Source organism: Choloepus didactylus, chromosome 8, assembly GCF_015220235.1.
Source record: "Choloepus didactylus isolate mChoDid1 chromosome 8, mChoDid1.pri, whole genome shotgun sequence".
Taxonomy (NCBI): Eukaryota; Metazoa; Chordata; class Mammalia; order Pilosa; family Megalonychidae; genus Choloepus; species Choloepus didactylus.
Window position 1 is genome coordinate 66,524,918 of NC_051314.1, and position 21,295 is coordinate 66,546,212.

The 21,295-nt window shown below is 32.9% G+C and overlaps 1 protein-coding gene across 1 annotated transcript in view; it reads right to left on the reverse strand.

The window, feature by feature from the left end:
• Window positions 1-233: 233 nt before the first annotated feature.
• LEMD3 (LEM domain containing 3) overlaps window positions 234-21,295 on the reverse strand; it is a 66,876-nt gene continuing 45,814 nt past the window's right edge. Inside the window, exons 5-13 of the mRNA XM_037845892.1 lie at window positions 13,114-13,193; window positions 12,882-13,027; window positions 11,739-11,840; window positions 11,525-11,627; window positions 9,499-9,677; window positions 4,497-4,578; window positions 2,821-2,926; window positions 2,648-2,726; window positions 234-2,427 (exon numbers count right to left, since the gene is read on the reverse strand). Coding sequence (XP_037701820.1) covers window positions 2,264-2,427; window positions 2,648-2,726; window positions 2,821-2,926; window positions 4,497-4,578; window positions 9,499-9,677; window positions 11,525-11,627; window positions 11,739-11,840; window positions 12,882-13,027; window positions 13,114-13,193 — 1,041 coding nt within the window. The 3' untranslated portion in view covers window positions 234-2,263. The remainder of the gene's footprint in view (window positions 2,428-2,647; window positions 2,727-2,820; window positions 2,927-4,496; window positions 4,579-9,498; window positions 9,678-11,524; window positions 11,628-11,738; window positions 11,841-12,881; window positions 13,028-13,113; window positions 13,194-21,295) is intronic.

The following is a 21,295-nucleotide window of genomic DNA, read 5'->3' on the forward strand; positions in this document are numbered from 1 at the left end:
CCCACTTTGAGCAATGCTGATCCAAACACTTGAGAGATAGATGAAACGCTTTGAAAAGAAGGGTAAGAAGCTGAGGAATAGATGGTTAAAATTAAGTTCACGGTTCTCATCCATCTTTAAAAGAACACATATTCACAGATCCCCAAATGTAACAGAATCTTAAAATAAAGACACCTATTTTCAGTGATAAAAAAGACACAGGGCACTTAAAAAATTTTAAAAAACAAGACGCATTAAAAAAAAACCCTAATAAATTTTTAATTAGAATTTTTTCCTTTTTTTTTCTTTAAACAGGACAAGTAACATTACATAAACTTCAAAACTTCTCAAATATCTAGATATTACACACATTCCCATCTGTCTTGCAGGAAGGGAGCTTGGTCAGCTTAACAATTTCAGGTAAAATAAGCCGCATAATAGTATATGTTACAATAATAAATGTACAGTGTTTACATGAAATATATTTTAAAAGCAAAAAGAGAGAGAGACGCATCTACATCAAAAAGCGACCTTTTAAAATGCCACAGCTATTTTTTACATTCACTCTTGCAACAGGTCACAAGATGAGGTCATCACTAAGCTCAGATAAATCACTATGATGCACATAAAATACAGAAAGATTGGTTACTTTATATATTATATATATATTTATATTTTCACACTTTAGCATCTGAGACAAACTGAGAATTTAAAATTTATTCTCTTCAGATAACAAATCATTTTTTATTCTTCATAAACATGGTGCCCACAAAAGCACATAGGTAAGGCACAATAGGGTTTTCTTTTACAGAATAGTGTGCATCATGTTTACTTAACCAGAAAACGTGCATTATCTGTGCAAGTTCATGCTGCAAACCCAACCAACACATACACAATAAAACGTAAAGGAAAACTGAGCTTTAAATAAAATCAGAATTGGTACAATTCCAGCTGTTTGACATATTCATTCGGACTGATGATATATTATATTAACAAGTCATTAAAAAAAAAAAGCCAATTGTTAGATTACAAGTAAACTTTGCTCAGCAACTATATTTATTCTGAAATCATAAACAGTAATAAAGTAACTTTACTGAAACAAATTAAATACTGAGGCACAAAGCAATGGTCACTCGTCCATTTACTATACTGCAAACTTTCATGACTCAAAATTGCAAATATAATTCGTCAAATACATATTTTGCTGCAATAATGTACCCCGCTTTAAATTTGACATGTAACAGGGCGATAACATTTCATTAAATTATAAATAGATTGGGAAATGACTTTATCCCAAAGGTATTATGTCACAGCCCTAGTACTTATAATAAATACAGCTTTCACAAAATATTTTTCCAATATCTGCCAATTGCATCTTTATTGCTCACATAAATTTGAATCCATTACAACTGATATCAGAATGTTCACACAAAATCATACTCAGACATTTTAATATAAAACCTATGTAAAACTTGTATCTAATACTTCCAGGTGTTTGGTTGTTTGATCTATGTGATAGTTCAGCCATTCATATTATATACCTATATATATACGTGTATGTGTGTATATAAATATATACACACACATCTATACACACATATATACACACATATTAGATTATGAATAAAATAGGAAGCTTATTTTACTGCTTTAATGCAGACATCCTCACAAAACAAGATGACTTTCGCTATCACCAGCATTTACACATATATACAAAAGCCAGTTTAAGTACATGTACATCCCATTATACTTAAATGCAACCACTAAACCCAAATCAATTTCCCCATATTCCAGCAGTAGCAAATGAATCTCTTACAAACAAAAGAAACCCAGGGTTAAATTAGGAAATTAACAGTTTTACAACATCAGCCTGTAAGGAACTATGAAGATGACCGTACACAAAAACTCACACTATTAGTTCACAGGAAATTATGGAAATACCAGAAGCCTCTTCACCATGCTTTGGTGTGATTATTCAAACACTTTGTGGTGCAAAAATACAACCACCACATCTGAAAATGTTTAATAAAGTCAATGTTCCTCATGCAAACTTTAAATGCATTGGCTTAACTGAACTCCAAAAACTGAACAAAACAATTACTCTATCTACTCAGCATTACTGCCTCACTGCTAAGTTCCTTTGGAACCTTATGATTTCTGGAAAGTTCAAACTATATTCATCAATAAAATATTACATACAAAAAGCATTTAAAAACAAAGACGGGAAGTCAAACAGGAATTTTTCTATTGAAAGTAACAGTCCTAGGAGTGGTAGAAGGTCTTTTCAGGGACTTCCTTGAGAATTTGCTAGGCCAGTCCGAAGACGAAGATGAGACATAGAGTTCATATGTTTATTTGATGGCTTCAATGGAGTGTTGCAAGTAAGAGCTTGGGGAAAACGATGATGATATCTGTCTAGTCGTAAATATTTTACTGTAACCAATTTCCCTGTTGTAAAATAAAAAATAATATTTTGATATGTGAAAATATGCTCAATATTTATAAAAAATAAACTGTAGTAAGACACATGAAAATAAAATGCAAATAAAATCATCTAAAATTACTACTCTAAAAGTGTTAGTCTACAATTCTTTAATTTAAAATCTAGTAGTAACACTGTACCATGAATTTATATTTTCAAAATGTTTGTAAAGCTTAAACTTCTTACCATCAAACCAAGAGCCATGCAATGCCTTAAAAGCCTTTCCAGCATATTCTGGAGACAGACATTTCACATATACACAACCCTGTGATATTAAAAATTTTAGAAAGAAAAGAAACAGTCTTAGTTTAATGGAAACAAACCCAAAATGCAGAATTCAAAACTGGAAATTACTTTACCTCACGTGAATTTTTGTCTACTGCAATGTGAACAATGCCATCATTATCACTGCATTTTTCTAAAATTGCTTCTTGAATTGCCAGATGCCAATGATCTCCTATTTCCCTAAAAATTAATGAAAACAAAGATTAACAACCACATTCCTACTAAATAAAAAGTCTTTATTGTCTGTTACAACATGTATATCTTACTACAATTGGGTGAGTTTAAAGCTCACATATAATTAAAATTAGTAATAAGTAAATGCTTATTGAATAACAGCAGGTATATTAAAAATATATTAGCATTCAGAAGTTCCAGTCCTTCTCTCACTTTCTGGTGTAAGAGTGATACAAAGCTGAAGCAATGAAGATTAGCCCACCACGGAACAGATGTGTCAAGTCATTTTTATATTTAAAAGCCTCATACACCTGCAGTAATTTCTTTTTCTTTGTAGATTAGTGTTAATAAGCACTTTAAGGAGCTGTAGTAAATTTATAAAAGTTGAATATTATTATTTTTAATAATATTTGTAAATTCCTAAACATAAGGAATATTCTTAGGAAATGGTGTATTCTTAACTTTTTTCCCAAAATAATGGAAGAGTGATACAGAACAAACATTTTGCACAATCAACTCAATATTATGAAAGCTTTAGGGTTTCCTGAAATAATAATGCACGTGTCTTTTTTATGAGACATAGATGGTGTAGAGGGGAGGAATGCAACTTCATTTTAAATCATCATCTTAGGGTAGTAAAATAGTGGATTGGCATTGATTTCCTAATCCCTAAGGCATGAAGAAAGAATCCTAATAGAGAGATGTAGCCATAGTGTTACATGTTCTTATCTCTGTAAAATGGATGGTATGTGTGGGTGGGTGCGAGTACTGACAGTGCTGCTTCAGATTTCCAATTCTGCTGCCTCTATTTGGCATTTTATCGTATCAATTACTTCTTGAATTAAATGAGTTATCAAGTGGCACTTTATATATATATATAATATAATATATATATTTATATTTATATATAAAATATAATTTTCATTGTCAGGACTTTTTCCTTAACAGAATTTGACCTATTATATCATTGGACAAATAAGCAGTGGATTCTAATAAGTTCATTCAAAAAATTATTATAGCTTATTTGTGAAATAGTATAGATGCTAAGGCAATAACTTTCAATTGGGCTATTCTTTGGATGCACGTGCTGTTATAATTATATAGACAGAAAAGTTCCCGAAGTAATGGACAAGGAGAGAAAAGACTGGTAGAGATGTGCACATCTTTGTAGGGCATTTTGGTAAATTAGAGATTGGAAATAAAATATAAAAGTAGATGTAAAAAAATTATATAATGAGGTAAAGAACGTTGGCAGACATGACTTACACATTAATAAAGGGTATTTACTGTTTGTCCCCATGTAATTAATTTGCCTCAAGCATTTATTTGCTTTGAGGATTCACAGTGAGTACAAAGATTCTAAAAAGTTTTAAAAATCTTTATGTATCTATGTCTTATGGGCAAACCTTTGTATGGAACTTAACAAAAGAGACGATAAAAACAACATCTTCTGCAGTTAGAGATTCAGAAGGAAAACCAATTTTCAGTTACTATCACAGGATTACAAGAAGATCATGCATTTTTCAACAAAACATTCCAAATAAAAATCACATGCATCCCTGATTGTAATACTTACATAACTGGATCAAACATATTTCGAATCTTTAGACACGGTGTCAAACTATTGGGTGGTGAATTTCTTCTATCTAAATGAAATGCTACAAAAAACAATTAAGTTAGTTTGACTCTTTGCCATTGTTTCATTTTGTTGAATGGCATTTAATCAGTAAGTTCATTCAAGAAACATTCATTACTTGAAAACCAGAAGAGAGACTTAGTTCAAGATATCAATTTGGGAATTATTAATATATAGATGGTAAATGAAGTTGCAACATGAGATCATTCAGAGAAAGAAGGCAGAAGGAGAAGAGATGGCCTTGAGAAACTCTAATTCCTAGAGGTCTAAGAAAAGAGGAAAATCTGGGAAAGGTCAGAGGTAGGAGGAAAACCAGAATAAAGTGTTATCCCCAAAGCCAAAAGAGTAAATTTCTGAGGAGAGTGTGATCAACTGCAAACACTATTATGAGATTAAGTAAAATAAAAGCAGAAAAGAAAAATGACCACTGGATTTCACAATTTGGAAGCCAGAGACCTCTTTCTGTGGAATTAAAGGAGAGCTGTTTCCATGGAATGTTGTGGATGAAAAATAGATGGAAGTGGTTTGAAGAATAAATAGGACATGAGAAAGCAGAAAGAATAAGTATAGTAAACTGTTTAATGCACCCTGGCTGTAAATAGACAGACAAGGTGAGAAAGTCCAACAATGTGTTTTAAAGATGGGAGACTGGAGCATGTTTAAATGCTGATGAAAAGATGCAGAAGAGGCAGAGACTGAAAACCCAGGAAGGGAAGGTACTTGAGAAGACTAGAGGTAATGGGATCCAGAGTACATGGAGGGCTTGGGTCTTAATTAAGTGAGACAACTCCTCAATTCTAATAGGAAGCTAGGATGAGTAGATTCTGGTAATTTTATGGATTTGGTAGTGAAATTTGAGGCAGGTACAATCTGATTGCTTCTATCTGAGACATCAGATGAGAAGTAGAGGGGAGGTAAGAAGATCAGAGGTTTGAAAGATAGAGAAAATCTAAAATTGTTATTGAGTAGAGTAGAAAGTAAAGTGACTAGTAAAATATGATGGAAACATGAAAGTAAGATAGTGCTGAGGGCTTAGCCGAGGTTGATTATTTATGGTGGTACCAGTCTGCCAAGTTGTATGATTTTCTCCTGCTGTGCTTAGCCACTTACACATGGATAGGCATAGATAAATTACAGTTTCATTCTTGGTTGGAATTTGCCAAGTGGTTGAGATGAAAGGATAGATAATGATTTCAGGGTACCGGGAAGAAAGTAACTGAAAAGATGGCTCAAGGAACCAGAGACTGACAAGAAAGATAGGAGGACTGAGAAGTTGAAGAAAGTATACACATCAAAAAATTGGGGTTCTGGGGAGGTTAAAATAGAAATATACACAGCAGGAAAGTTGAAAGAATAAGTACATGGTTAGAGACCAAGTGTATCAATTAAAGATTTCAAAAGCATCTAGTGATAAGAAAGGACTGGAGTAATTGGGTAGCTGATATTGTGTGGAAGAATGGTCACTGGGCAGCAACAATCTTTGCCAAACCCCAAATCCAAAGAAGCCTGTGAATCTCTAGTACCTTCCAGACTTCCCTAGCAATGCATAAGTGTACCAAAGATGACTTTTTAGTTGCAGGCAATCTCATTTTCTTAAAATTCCCATATTGGCTTGGAGCAGCAGAGAGGGTGGGTAGAGGGAAAAATGTGTATCAACCAAAGTAAACAGAAGCATTTATACCACCTTATTCTTGCCTAGACCCCAATGCACCACAAAGTAACAGATTTAGGAGAAACTCTTCCTGTCCAATTCTGGTCAGAAAGTAGTCCCAAAAGCCAAGTTGATTTTTAAGACATATGCTTTGTCTCCCTAAACCATAAGCACTTTGTGGGCCTAGAAGATTAGATACCTCAGGAACTACCTTTTCTTCAAAGGAATACTGTTGTTTATTTCAAACACTGTATCTGTCAGATGCATAAGTTATTCAAAGGCTCCCCAGCAGTTACTGTTTTATTTTTAAATAGTGTTTTAAAATACCTTAAAAGATACTAATGTCATACAATCATCCAATTTACATTTAACTATGGTTTAGAAAATGAACTCTAAAATTCAAAAGGTCAATTAGTTAGCAATTACTTGGAAGAGAAATACAATTAAAGGAAGACAGCTTGTAGTGTCAGTGAATTCAGAAGACTGATATTAATTACCAACCCACTAACCATGTACCTTTTAATTAAACCACTGCATTTACAAGGGGAGGAAAATTAAGCTTCTTGTTAATAAGTTAAACTATCTTCTTACATGTAACAATGCCTAGCATACACCCATATTTATACAGCACCATAACATTTGTGTTCAGATATATTTAAACAAAAGCAAAATTTACTTTATATATATATTTGCTGCAATTCCAAAGCAATTTATTTGCCTTTTCCAGAAATACTGTGTTTAGCAAACATTGATAAACATGATCTTGTAGAAAAAGGAAGAATTTACTGTCTTGTTATATATCATTTTCCGCTTTCCTATGGAAACAGAGTTTCAGCTCTTTGAGTTTCCCTCTGCCCATCCTGCACCCCAGAATACTTTAGTTGGCTGGTAACGTCATCATGACCTTTGATGTCTATTGTATTATCACACTACTTTAAAATAACATATGGTTTTGTAGTTTTATTTTAAAATTTCATATTCCATGGGCAACACTTTACTGAACTATGCAATATATAAGAAATGGAGCTCATCTGATTACTAAGGTTGATGTCATTGAATGTCAAAGGCAAATGTGATGTTACCAGTAAAACTGGTAGGAAAATCACAGAAAACTGGAAATAACTAATCCCAGGAAAAGTGAAAGACCTAAGGAAAAAAAAATTGCTACAGAAAAAGGCTAGAAGAATGATTCAAGATCTCTCAATTTTAAAAAAGCACCAGAATCAAACTGATTTTCAAATGGCTCTAATCTTTAAAAAGTAGACAATCCCAATATTATTTAAATTTTTCCAGAGTACAGAAAAAAAGATGGAAAAGCTCTCCATGGAAACTTAAATAGTTGTAAGAATTAGAAATGAGTATCAATTCTCCATGGAAATTTATACAGAAGTAAGAATTAGAAAACAGAAATCAAATAATCTATTAAAAAGAATAATGACCTAGTTGGGTTTATCTTAGGCATACAGGAGTGGTCCTAACATTGGATGTGGGGTGGGGTGGGGGGTGAGAATCAATGCAATGCATTAAATCAAAAGAAACACACATACATACAACACACACACACACAATCAACATCAATAAATCCTGGAAAGGCATTTCATAAAATTTTGAAATCCCAATATTTATTTTCACTTGGAATTTTTAAGTTTATATATAAGGGTAAGTACCCAAAAATTGCCAAGAAAATTAAGAAAAAGAGAATACTTGGTATCAAAACATAAAACTACTTTATGAAATAAATATTGAACAGAAAAGAGAATCAAAACATAAATCTTTAAGGTATGACAAAAGTGGGATTTCAAATCAAATGGTTTATTTTAAAAATAACCATTTATATGGAAGAAAAAGTTAGATTCTCGTCATATATCATATATAAAAATAAATTCCAGATGAATTAAAGATGTAAATGCAAAAAATAAAGCAATAAAAATCTTAGAAGAAAACCTAGACAACATCATGTGCATACTAGAGATGAGAAAGACCTTAATCCAGAAAAGAAAAACCTAGAAACTACTGGGAAAAACCAGGCATATTAGTTTGTGTAAAAATTAAATGATCTGAATGGCAAAAGATAAACCACCTATAAAAATAACAGGTTTAGTAAAAATACATGTTATATAAATGCCAGATAAAAAGTTAATTACATATAAAATATACGAAAGAGCTTTCACTAATAGTTAAGAAAAGAGGTAACCCAACTGAAAGATGGGTAAGGGATAGGAATAGGTTAATTCACAGAAAGCAAAACCAACAAGCATACGAAAAAAGGCTCAACTTGGTCCCACTCCTTGAAATGCAAATTAAACTAACCATGAGATTTCACTTTGCAGCTAACCATTAGAATACAAAAAACTCATTTGAGGTATGGCTATCACTAATGAAGATTTGGGTGCCTTACAGCTAGTGGAAAGCAATCTCATAACATCTATTAAAATCAAAGGACATTTAGATCCCTCAACCCAACAATCCTACTCCTGGGAAACTATCCTATAGAAATTTAAAATCCACATGTTTATGACTATATATTTAAGACACTTAAGACAATATTATTTAGAGTTGGAAAAATAAGCAAAATGAATGTTTATCAACCAGTGAATGGTCAATGGGACCAAGATTTATTCCATACCATGCATTATAAGGCCATTACAAATAATGAAAAATAATGAATTATGAGCTGATTTGGACAGATTTCTGATATTTTTAAATGAGAAAACCAAGATATACATATAAAATGATCTCATTTTTATCAAGCAACCAATGACCCAAATCACCTATATATTTATATGTACATGTTTATGTAACCATACAGACATTAAGAAAAATATAGAAGGATACCCCCAAAAGTTACTTGGCAGAGGGCATAAGCAGGTGGACAGGTCTTCATGAGAAAGAGGATGGAGGCAAGCAAAAATTGGCAGGAAAAAAGAGCATTTAGAAAGGTATGATTCCACTTAAATAAAAATTATGTGTCTGTTATCTACATAAAGAAATTAAGAAAAAAGAATACAGTCAAATCTATAAAACTAGATTAAAGTGAAAAAAAGATCAAAGTAAGTATAAAGTATTCTATTACATAATGCCAAACCGTTTATGTTTGTAATAGCAAGAAGAAAAATGTGGAAAAAGTTACTTCTTAAAGGAAACTGATTCCCTCCCTGAGATAGGAGTGGAAAGGGAGCTTTGCCTTTATATAGCTTCAAAGTGTTCTGTTTTACTTAAACATGGATGATTTTTATGGTTTTGAAAAACCAGAAGGAAATTATTTTGTTGTTGTTGTTTAAAAATACTTACCTTGACCTTGCCATACTTTAGAAGGTATTACTAATATTTTGTCACAGGATGCAGAAGGCTGGATCCACCTCCAAACTAGAAAATCTGCACCACCTATTCTTCGTGTTTCTGTACGAACTCTAGACTCATTAGCAGCAAGGAAGTCAACAGCTCTATCCCAGACTTTCTTCATTTTTTTCCTACCACATGAACAAAATGACAAATTTACTATCATCTTGGCTTGTCATCTTTTTCAAATATTAGCAATTGAAGGAATTGGTTGTTAAGTCTAGCTGTTCTTATCACTTACTTACGGAGTTTTTTCTAAAAAATGTAGATGCCTGAGCCTCACCTCAGTTTTACTGAATCTCAATCTCCAGAGGTGGAACATGAGCATCTGTATTTTTTCCCCCAAAGCTTCACTGGTGATTCTGATGTGTTGCTAGGGTTAAGAATGCTGCTTTAAGATATGGCATCTTTCATTTTCAAAAGTTATTTAGTACAACTAAGTGATGATAATGTGAGATATGGATGGATTAACATGGTATATAACATGCTATATGAAGTTAGGAACTCCCTACTCTTTAAGTCAAGCTCTCAATCTTGAAGCTTGCTCTGGTGAAATTTATGGTTGTAAACGGGAGGCTAAGGCTTTCCTATAATTATGCCTTGGAGTCACCTCCAGAGAACCTCTTTTGTTGCTCAAATGTGGACTTTCTCTAAGCTTAATTTGGCAAATAAATTCATCACCCTCCCCCCCGACGTGGGACAGGACCTCCAAGATGAATGACAGACCCTCCCCCGCGACGTGGGACAGGACCTCCTGGAGAGGTGCGACATGGATTCTGGAAATGAGCCTGACCCCAGCATCGAGGGGCTGAGATTGCCTTTTGGATAAAGGGGAAAAGAAAGGCAACAAAATAAGGTTTCAATGGCTAAGAGAATTAAAATAGAGTCAACAGGCTGTCCTGGAGGTTACTCCTATGCAAGCTTCAGTTACATATGGCAGATGATCACAATATGATAAGCCCAAGTCAACAGTAGTCCTGAAAACCCTAAAGAGTACCCGGATGCCTATCTGAGACTCTATAAAAGTTTCACTCACTAAGTTTGTTCTTCAGAAACTTAAATCCACCAGAGAACTCATATGCCAGCTAAGTCCCCAAACCCAGAAGCAACAGACTCTTCAAGAACATCAACCAGATGTGTACCCTTTTCCCATAATGTCAACATCCCTTTTCAACATGAACAAGTTAGGGTGGTCACTGCCTAGACATCTCTGAAGATTGGAAAAGTGATTAAACTAGAAGAAGGGGTAGCAACACACAAGACGGAATTTAACAAAGGATTATGAATACTGAATCTCTATATAATTTTCTTCTTCTTAGTTCTAGGGTATTAGAATAGCTAGAAGGAAAGAATTGAAATGGTGGAACTGTAACCCATAGCATCCTTTGAAATTTGTTCTATAGCTACTTGTTATGTTGTAATTTGAAAGTTATCACCTTTTTGTATATTGCTATATTTCACAATAAGGAAATAACTGAAACTATGGTACTGTAACTCATAACATAATTTGAAATTTGCTACTTGTTAAATTGCACTTGGAAAGTTATCACTTCTATGTATATATGTCATATTCTACAATAAAAAAAAATTTTAAAAAAAGTTTAGTTCTTTTATTTAAAAAGCTGGCTGAATACCAAAATATTTTTGAAACATTATCAATAAAACGCTACTAGCTATTGTCTGCCTTTGTTTGTTTATAAATATGAAATTAAAGGAAATAAGGTAGAGACTGGCAACAAAGAATCAAGACTCTAGAGAGGTAAGAATAATTTGGATATCCAGTTGTCTGTTATGCCACCCAAAATCAGGAGGGTAAACAGAAGAGAATTTACAAAGGAGAGTTTAAAGAACAAGAACAAAAAGCCTGTGGAGAAAAACATGTCTAGCTGAAAAGGGTCATAATTCTTTATATAACCTTCAATACTGCAGAAGATACCTACATTCTGATTTACTTCAAATCATAACACTTTGAACACACCTGTCATGAGGTTGTATTAAGGAATCTCGTACATGTGGAATAGGCATGTAGGGTTGTAAATCCTTATTTTCCTGGCAAGCTTCATTATGACTTCGTAAAACATCTGAAAATAAATAAAAAAAATTTATAAATGAATCAACCACTTGACATCATGTTATAATTTATCATTGAACAACTATTCCAGAAATAGTTTAGATTTTTACAAATACCATACCTATAATCTTTACCACCATATCATACATCTGCCTTGTTTCCTCTTCCTCTTTTGTCCAGCGATATTTCATGTAACGCAGAACGACACAAACCATCACTACACCTGCAATATTTATATATTTTGTGTTTTAAAAACTGTGTCAATGGCATTCAATAATATTGAAACCTGAAGTTACTGGGTGGCCAGTTTATAAACCTGGTATTAAAAAAAATGAATCAAAATAAAACAACATCAACAACAACAAAAAAACTTGTGATAGTTTCTACAGTGATTATTTTAAAAGCCATATGGACTAATGTAATGAGCCTTTCAAGACAAAGAGTTGAAATATCTATACAATTAAAGCTACATAGAAACGTTTAATATTAAACATTTCCAGAGTTTCACTTACTCTCTCTTAAAAAAAACACATTTCTTCCATTACGCTGACAACTAAACATTTAAGTTACTAACTCTTTTTTTTTAAAAAACAAAATAACATATATTTTACAAACGCTTTCCTTTGTGGCATTAAACTACTGGAAAGGTGAGTATTGTGACACTGAAAACATACTAAATTTTACTTTAAATAAACGGAATTATTTTAAAGGACTTGGAAAGAAAAAAGGGAAAAAAATGAATGAACATCTCCTAAATTCCAATTATCAATCAAAATAGGCAAATTTCAAAATAGATATCAAAATAGATTTTATATTTAGCAATCTAAAGAAAATTATAATTCAAGTGAATGAAATTTTTTAAATTAAAAATATCTTCAATGAACTTATTATGTATTATTTTGACATTTTTTTTTTAAAAAAATAAGCAATCTTTATATTTTCTAGTTCTGTTTTCTGGACATTTTGATATATATACTATACTTGTTTTTTCTGTGATATTCTTACGACAAATAACATTTTATTTCTACCTTCCCTTATAGTACTGTTTCCTAAGCCCTTAAACAGACACTGACATTAAGAAAAAAAGCTCAACTTTATTATACCTTAATGAAGACTTCTGGATGTGATTTAAATGGTAACTATCACAGAAATGAATTCTTAAATCCTGGTATTTAGTGAAATACAGACACACAAAAATTCTAGACTGCAATGTATCTTTTTTCTCTTAAACATCTGAATCATGTCTTTACCCCCAACAACTTACCTAAGCATAACAACAATAGCCTGTGGGTTACAGTAATAAAAGCACGTCGAAAACGACACCAGAAAGACATCTGTGGCCTTGTGGATTGTAAAAACTGTACGTCAGTTATATTTGTTAATTCTTCATCGGGGCCATAACCAACACACCTATTAAAAATAATTAAGGGCAAGTTTAAAATTGAAGTTACTTCCTGTAAGTACAAAATGGTCAAAGTAGAAATCACAGCCTTTACCTTATACCGACATCTTTTCCGTTTTCTAAAATCCACTGCAATGAAGTGTTAAATATATCTTCATATTCAGGACCTAAATCCTACCCAGGAAAACAGAGAAAATAACTATCTGTTTTTCTTAATAATCACATTCATTTTGCTTTATTTGTAAACAAAAGTTTGAATATTATGTTTAGAAAAACCTGGGCAATATCATAAAGTTTATGTAAGTCCTCTTTGACTCTCTTGTGAGCTGTCCTATAAATAACATACTTTATTTAACATATTTTAAACTATATAACATCACATAATAAAGATAATATTATTCATTACAGAAAAATACAAAGGAAAGAAAGAGAAAACAAGCCACCATTTTCCCAGGACCCTAAGATAACCACTATTAATATTTTGCCATGTTTTCTTCTCAGATTTTTTATACTCACAGATTTAGGATTTATTTTTTAAAATAGTTTTTAAGTATCATTGTGATAGGCATGAACTAGCCACTTTTTAATGAAACACTACTTTTACATGAAAAACAACAAACTATTCACACTTGGGTACTTCACAGACATTTTCTTGACAACTAAATGAAACTCCAAGGAAAACAATGACAGTGTCATACCAATGATAAAATTCAAGTTTGCAAGTGAAAAGTAGAACTTAGAAAACTCACATCCATCATTGTGAGCTTCACAGCTTTCCAATAATTTTCAATGAGACTGGTGGCAGTATGAACAAATGTGAATTTTTGATGTGGAATAATTAACTGTATCAACATTTGGAAGGTCTGGATAACACAGTAAACTAATATTTTTCAAATGATCAATGTATGAGGTTATAAAATTATGTATGAGTAAAAGATTAATTCAAAGTACAAGAGAGACCAAAGCATTTTATAAAACGGACTACAAAAAATTTACTGGTGTGACTTCAGATACGACTTTGCAATTAACCCTTAAGAAACAACTACTTGTAGGATTTTGGTGTCGTATCCAAGAAGAATATCTACAGTTATTTGAAAAGGCGATTATAATACTTTTCCCTGTTTTGACTGTGTATCTGTGTAAGGCTGGATTTTTTCTATATACTTCAACCAAAACAACATTGCAACAGACTGAATGCAGTAGATGTGAAGATCCACTTGTCTTATATTAAGCTAGACATTAAAGGGATTTGCAAAAACATAAAGCAATGCCACTCTTCTCACTAAATGTTTTTATTTTGGAAAATATACTGATATATATAGCCCACAAACAAAAGCCACTTGAGTTCTCAATAATTTCAGGAGTGAAAAAGAATCCTGAAACCAAAAAGTTTGAGAACTGTGGCACATGGGTATGTATTTTTAATAAAAATATTAAAAATAAAAGTGATATATTATATATATTGTTCTTCCACTTGCTTTTATCATGGAAACGAGTATGGTTGAGTGTCTATGTCAGTACACATGGAAGACTGCATTTTTTAAACAGCAAAATAGGTATTCCATTGTATGGTTATTCTATACTTTTAACTAAACAACTCTTATTCATGAATATGTAGTGTTTCCAGTTTTTTAAATATATGAAATAACATTGTGATATTGAAAATTCATTCATTTCAACAAATATCTACTGAGGGCCCACCATGTGTGAAGTACTGTTTTAAGAACTAACTGTTACATGAATAAAAGATTTAAATATCTCTGTTCTCAGAGAGCTTACATTCTAGAAAGTATGCTTTACGCACTTTTTGGAACGCAAAGGATGAATTTCTAAAACTAGAAAGGATAAACAATTTTAAAAATCCCTTTTTAAAAATGATTTTGTAAGAAATGGCTATTGCATTTTATCAACACACTCCTTAACAGCTTTGGAAATTAAAAGGTTTTCATTTGACCAGTATAACATATTTCTAAATACGAAACTAAGTTATTTACATATATCAAATTTGCAAACATAATAAAAAGTTTTACCAAGCACAACTTATCTTGCAAGCCATCATTACTTATGTGTAACTAAAGCCAGAATTTTTTCAGATGGCAAAAAAAAATCTGTAGTTTATTTTTTTAAGTATGATTATTCACTATAGCATTATTTATACCTACCAAAAATTTTATAGACAATGCAAATATTTAACAATTGAGACATAGTTTATATATGAGGCCATTTCAGTGGGATATTATGAACCTGGAAATGATCACGATGAGAGACAAACAGCCATATACTTAAAAAAGTAAAACACAAAATTTAATGTACATATATTTACAGCTATAAAAGATATGTACTCATATGAATTAAAAACAAAAAACAGAAAAGAATGAAGGAAAAAGTCATTTTTCTTTAAGTCTTAATACTGTTTAAAAATGTTATGCAGGCCTCTTGCCTCTCACCTCTCTTTTCTTGCAAGAGTGCCCGTATGTTCCTCTTTGCATGCTTACTTAATAAACTTCCTGCCTGCTTACTTATTTGTGCTATGCCCTTGAATTCTTTCTCGTGACATGGCCAAGAACCTAGAAACCCAAGTCTGGCAACATATTTTGGTAAGTCAGACAGGAGACACATTTCCTTCCCAACCAACTGGACTAAACAAGGCCAAGAATGAGAAGGCAAAGGGAGGTAAACACAAAACCAGAGAACAGGTTCAACTTACTGCAGTCGCTGTTAAAAGCGCCCTGTTCCTTCAAGGTCACTTGAATAGTGGCTCTAGGCTTCAAGGGCCTTGCTTCAACTGTGGGTCAGAGGGCCACTGGTAGAGAGAGTGCCAGAAACTGAGAAACAATCCTTGACCTTGGGACCAACCAGGGCCTTGCCCCAAGTGCCACCAACCCAAACACTGGGCCAAAAACTGAAACTTCTCCTGAAGGTGGGGGGTGGGGGACAGTATCCGAGGCTGTGTGTGGCTCCACTGACTTCACATGTGACCATCAACCTAGAGGAGCCTCAGGAGACACTCAATGTGGTAGGTAGGTTATTGATTTCTTAATTAAATACTAGCACCACTTACTCTGTCCAGAATGGCCACTGTTGACCTATCTCCATTTGGATTTGCCTAGTTATGGGAGTTGATGGTAAAACCAAAACTAGAAGCTTCACTATCCCTCACCTCTGTAGACTTGGAGACATTCTAGTGTCCTATCAATTTCTCATTGTCCCTGAATATCCCACACCTCTTCTAAGGAGGGATCTTCTTCACTCCCTGGGGGCTACCTTAAGACTAGTAGACCTGGCTAGTGTTTACCCCTTGTTTGCCCCAAGGCTCTTACTAGACAAGGCCTAAAAACCTGACAGTGTTCTCACTGTCCACATTATATCCTGATACTGCTCTATATGATTTTAGATGTTATTAGTCATAGTTTAATTATTCTTAGAAAAAATTATAGATCATAAAAATAACCAAATTTACTTGTTAGTTATACTACTTTGCTCTAAAGCTTCAAAAATTTAAATTTTCTTTAGCACACTAATTTAATCTAATCAGTTTATTTAAACAACCTAATTCAGCTTTATTTGACATGGAGACTAGAAAAAAACATAGAACCATTAAACTTCCCCACCTGGGGAATTCTTGCTATTCTCTTAAGCAATAGAAGCTCCCAACTTAATAAGCCAAGCCCTCAATCTTGAGATGTGTCCTTACAAAACTTATGTCTGTAATGGCAAAGCTAAGCCTACTATAATTAATGCCTAAGAGTTACCTCCAGAGAACCTCTTTTTGCTCAGATACAGTCTCTCTAAGCCAAACTCTACAAATAAACTCACTACCTTCCCCCTTACATGGTACATGACTTCTAGGAGTGCAAGACTCCCTGTCAACATGAGAGATAACTCCTAAACATGAGACTGGTCCTTACATCATAGAATTAGTCAACCAAAAAAAGTGAAATATTTCAATGTCTAAGAAAATTCAAATAGAGTCAGAAGTCATTCTAGAAGTTACTCTCAGGCAAATTTCAGCCAGATATTGCAAACTGCCACAGTACACCAAGCTCCAACTGTGTTCCTAAAAATTCTAAAAAATACCCTGATTTCCGTCTTGCTCCTGCTTGTGTTCAGACCATGTACACAATTTCTCACCCAGTTTGTTTCTTCCAGATTAGAAGCCTTTCACAACAAACTCCTCCTTGCCAGAGGCGACGCTACCATTCCCCACACTCAACCAGCCACCCTCAATAATACAGCCAGACTTCTATATTCCCACAAGTAGGGTCTGTGACCTACTGACAGCTTGAAGCAGACACAGAAGATGCACCATTGGCCCAAATTCCCTTAAGATTAAGGGGAGCTGGAAGTCTCTGAGAGGGAAGTTGAGGCAGGGTTCGAATTAGGGCAGGGGCTGGCTAATAAGCAAAGGGCAAATTCCCAGAAAGAATAAGGCCACAAGGAGAAAGACCTCTCTGGGAAGAACAGCAATAAACAGCATCTGGGGGCCAAATGACCCCCTGAGTGAGTTATCTACAATCAAGCATCAACAAAGGAGGGAAAAGGGGAAGGTAGTAAAATAGTTAATGAAAATTACAAAAGGAACAAAAATCTATAAAAGCTGATTGCCCCACAATGCCAGGGCCTCATCTCTCACCTCTCTTTTCTTACAAGAATGCCTGCATGCTCCTCTTTGCTTGCATATTTAATAAATTTTCTGCCTGCTTACTTAAAAAAAAAGTGTTATGCAATAAAATTATACCAAATAATTTCAGGCGTTGTTTCAACTGTTATAAATATACTACTAGAAATCACTCTGTATATAAATAAAAATCAAAGAGAATTCATACCACTTGTTCTAAAATTGCTTACAGAAGAAAAATGCTCCAAGCATAAAAACATGGAGGGCCATCAAGAGAATGTACTTTTGGTAACACTGCATTAAACAGGGTTAGATAAAGCACAAGCTATATAGGACTTGCAAATCTGCAAAGCAACATTAATATGGGTTATTCAGGAAGCTAGAGATATTACTGTGTTTATTCTTCTTTGTAAAGGTATTCACTAGTATAAGTTTTTAAAAAGGGTTTTGTAATCATTTAGGCCCTTTCAAAGATTAGATTCTTAGAAACATGGAAATTATACAGTCTTCAAAGACACTGAAGCACCCTTCAAAGATGGATATTATAAAAATCAATGAAATATACATGTCATTATTTACTTGTTCATATACATGCTTTTCAGATTATATTACTACAATATGCAAAGAACTATAAACATGTCTTGCATTACTACACAGAACTTTGAAGATGAGACTATAAACTTTAGTTTCAGATAATGTGAAAACAAATTCCCAAGTTTACTCATTGTATATTTTAAATATAAAATTATTTTTAGGAGGCTGAAGACATTGTAAATAGCATTAATGTCTTCATTATCATTAAAAATGTAAATAATCATTCAAATTAATAAGCATACCTACTCTAATAAGCTGAGTAGGAGAAGGAATAGAGCCTTAAGAAGGGGTGTCTATTGCAATTTTCCCATTTTCTGTGTTCCTTTCCTATGTTAACACCATACAATATTGATTCACTATCTGGAATACAGTACAATCATAGAATGCTCACTTTGTCATACAGTATTTATAAAATGGAATTTTTGTAGAAATCAAAGTTGGATTTTTTTTCTAGCTATGCTACTCAAATAGCTCATCTTAACATGTAGCATACATAGCATCTAACTGATTTTACCAATCTAAACTGTTTTATTATTCATTTTTTGTAGCTACCTATAAAGCTGTAGGTAAGGCAGGAGTAAGCAAATTTTTTCTGTGAAGGGCCAGAAAGTAAATATTTTAGGTTTTGCAGCCATATACATCTCTGGTTTCTGTTGCATAATCTTTTTTTTTTTTTTTTTAACAACCCTTTAAAAATTACTGTAAAAACCATAGCTCACAGGCCATACAAAAACAAGCCCACAGGCTGGATTTGGCCTGTAAGCCATAATTTGCAAACCTCTAAGGTAAGGCATTCCAGCACCATAAAACAAACATTTTCCAATAACAGAAGTCAAAAGTCAGGTGGAAGCTAAGTTCTTAATTTTTAAAGCAGGTCTATACTAATGATTACTATTTACTTATAGGCAGTAACTCAGTCCAACATATTGCTAAGCACTTCATGTAAGTCTTTCTAAATACAAAGCATGTTTTCCCAAATCTTTAACAAATGTATTTTAACATACTGTGTGTGTACACACACACAAATCCATGATCCCCACAAATAAGCCTTATTTTCAGAATAACTAACCAAAAATTTTATACTTTGAAACCCATATCAGATGCTTTGAATTGATTAGTTTCAAAGAAAAAAATACACTGTTTCATATAAAAGACTGAGCTCATTAAATAAAGCAACAAAAGTTTAATAAGGAGGGGAAATGAAATTAGAGGTAATATATAGAAAGTATGTTGTCAAGACAGGTTGTCCTTGACAAATTGCCATTACTATTATGAAATTTCCCCCTTGCTCCATGTCTCAGAACACTTATTTTTCCACACAGACACAATTTTATTAACAGCAATTAGCATTCCAAGCTGGGCCATAAAAGTCCATCCAGTCACATCACTTAACAAATTTGCAGCTATCTTCTTTCCCACTATTTTCTTCACACATCTTAAACATATTTATTGTGTTAAGGGTTAAACAGGTTTTGAAAGCAACCTAGGAACTTAACCACCATTCATTACATCATTCCACTGCAAAGTAATATACAATGCTCCCACCAATTAACCTAAGAGCCAATCATGTATTTTAATGGAAAAATAACTGTATGTATTTCCCAAATGCTCCACCAGAGGGACCCCTTAACTTTTCACAAATCAAAACAAGTTTTCAATCTCAAAAAATATGTATAAACCCCCAAAGAAGAAAACTGGGAAAGTTAGAAAAAGTGTTTTAATTAGTTAAATAAATAGATTATTTATCTCCTCCTATGGAGGAGAAAGTAGTAGAAATGAAAATGAGAGTCAAAATGTAAAGAGTCAAGTTTAACAAAACAAAATAATTTCACTGAGGTTGTTTATTCTTCATTCTATTTCATCATTTACTAAGTACTGCATTTAAATCTGTGCTAGAAGTTGGAGAAAAAACAGTTTACACGTGTAGATAGATGTTCTATACGTTTGTTAATCCAAAAACTTAATTAAGTTGCTCACAAAACCACAGTACAAATATACGGAATGTACAAATACATGGAACGTATAACAGATCTCTATCCTTAAGGAGAAAACCTATAATATAGGTATTATCATTGTTTGATACCACCTTTGCAGAGGGGTCCTTCCATATTTATAGTAGACTGTGATTAAGTCTCTTAAAATAGCCAACTTTGGCTAGATTATGCTAAAACTGTCATTCCAAATCAGAACGTAATTTGGCTACATATACCAAAAGCATTAAAAATGTTCACGCCCTTTGAACCAGTAATTTCCTTTCTAGGACTGTTTTCTAAGGAAATGATTAAAAAATCAAATAATATATGCAAAAATTAGAGTACTTTCATAACAATGAAAAATCAAAAACCAATAAAACCATACTGGAATACTATCCAGTCATAAAAACATATAAAAAAACCTGTTCAATGACATGAGAAAATGCTTATAATAAATTTAAGGAAGGAAGATATGAATTTGTATGATATAAATTATAATATGTATAATCATACTCATTTTAGAGAAACATACATATAAAAAAGACTAGAGAAAAATATACCAAACATGACCAGTGGTTATCCTTAGTATTAAGTTTGAAGTGGTTCCCCCCCTTTAAAAATTTTCCATATTATTATTTTTTTAAATAAGCATTATTATATTTTTATATATATTATATGGTATTTATATATTTTTTATAATATTTTTATATATATATATTTATCCAGCTGCAACCAAATGGCTATTATTTTTTTTAAATAAACAGCATTATTATAAATGGTATGTAAAAGCTTTACCCAGCTGCAATCAAATGGCAAGGGGAGGGGAAAGAGAGGTTAATAATCCTTCCACACCAATACTGCCTCTTTCTCAGCTCTTGAGTAACTACTGGTAATGCCCTATTCTAACCCCAAGCCCTATCTCATCCCTTTAGTCTGTCAAATATAGTACTCCGTAGATTTTAAGAGTCTCAAGGTTCTTCTGAAATGCAGACAAATCATGCTCGAGGAATTTATAAACCACCGTAACACACATCTATGCCATTACTTAAGAGATTTACTGAGGAAAAAGAGAAAGCAGGAAGGAAGCACTG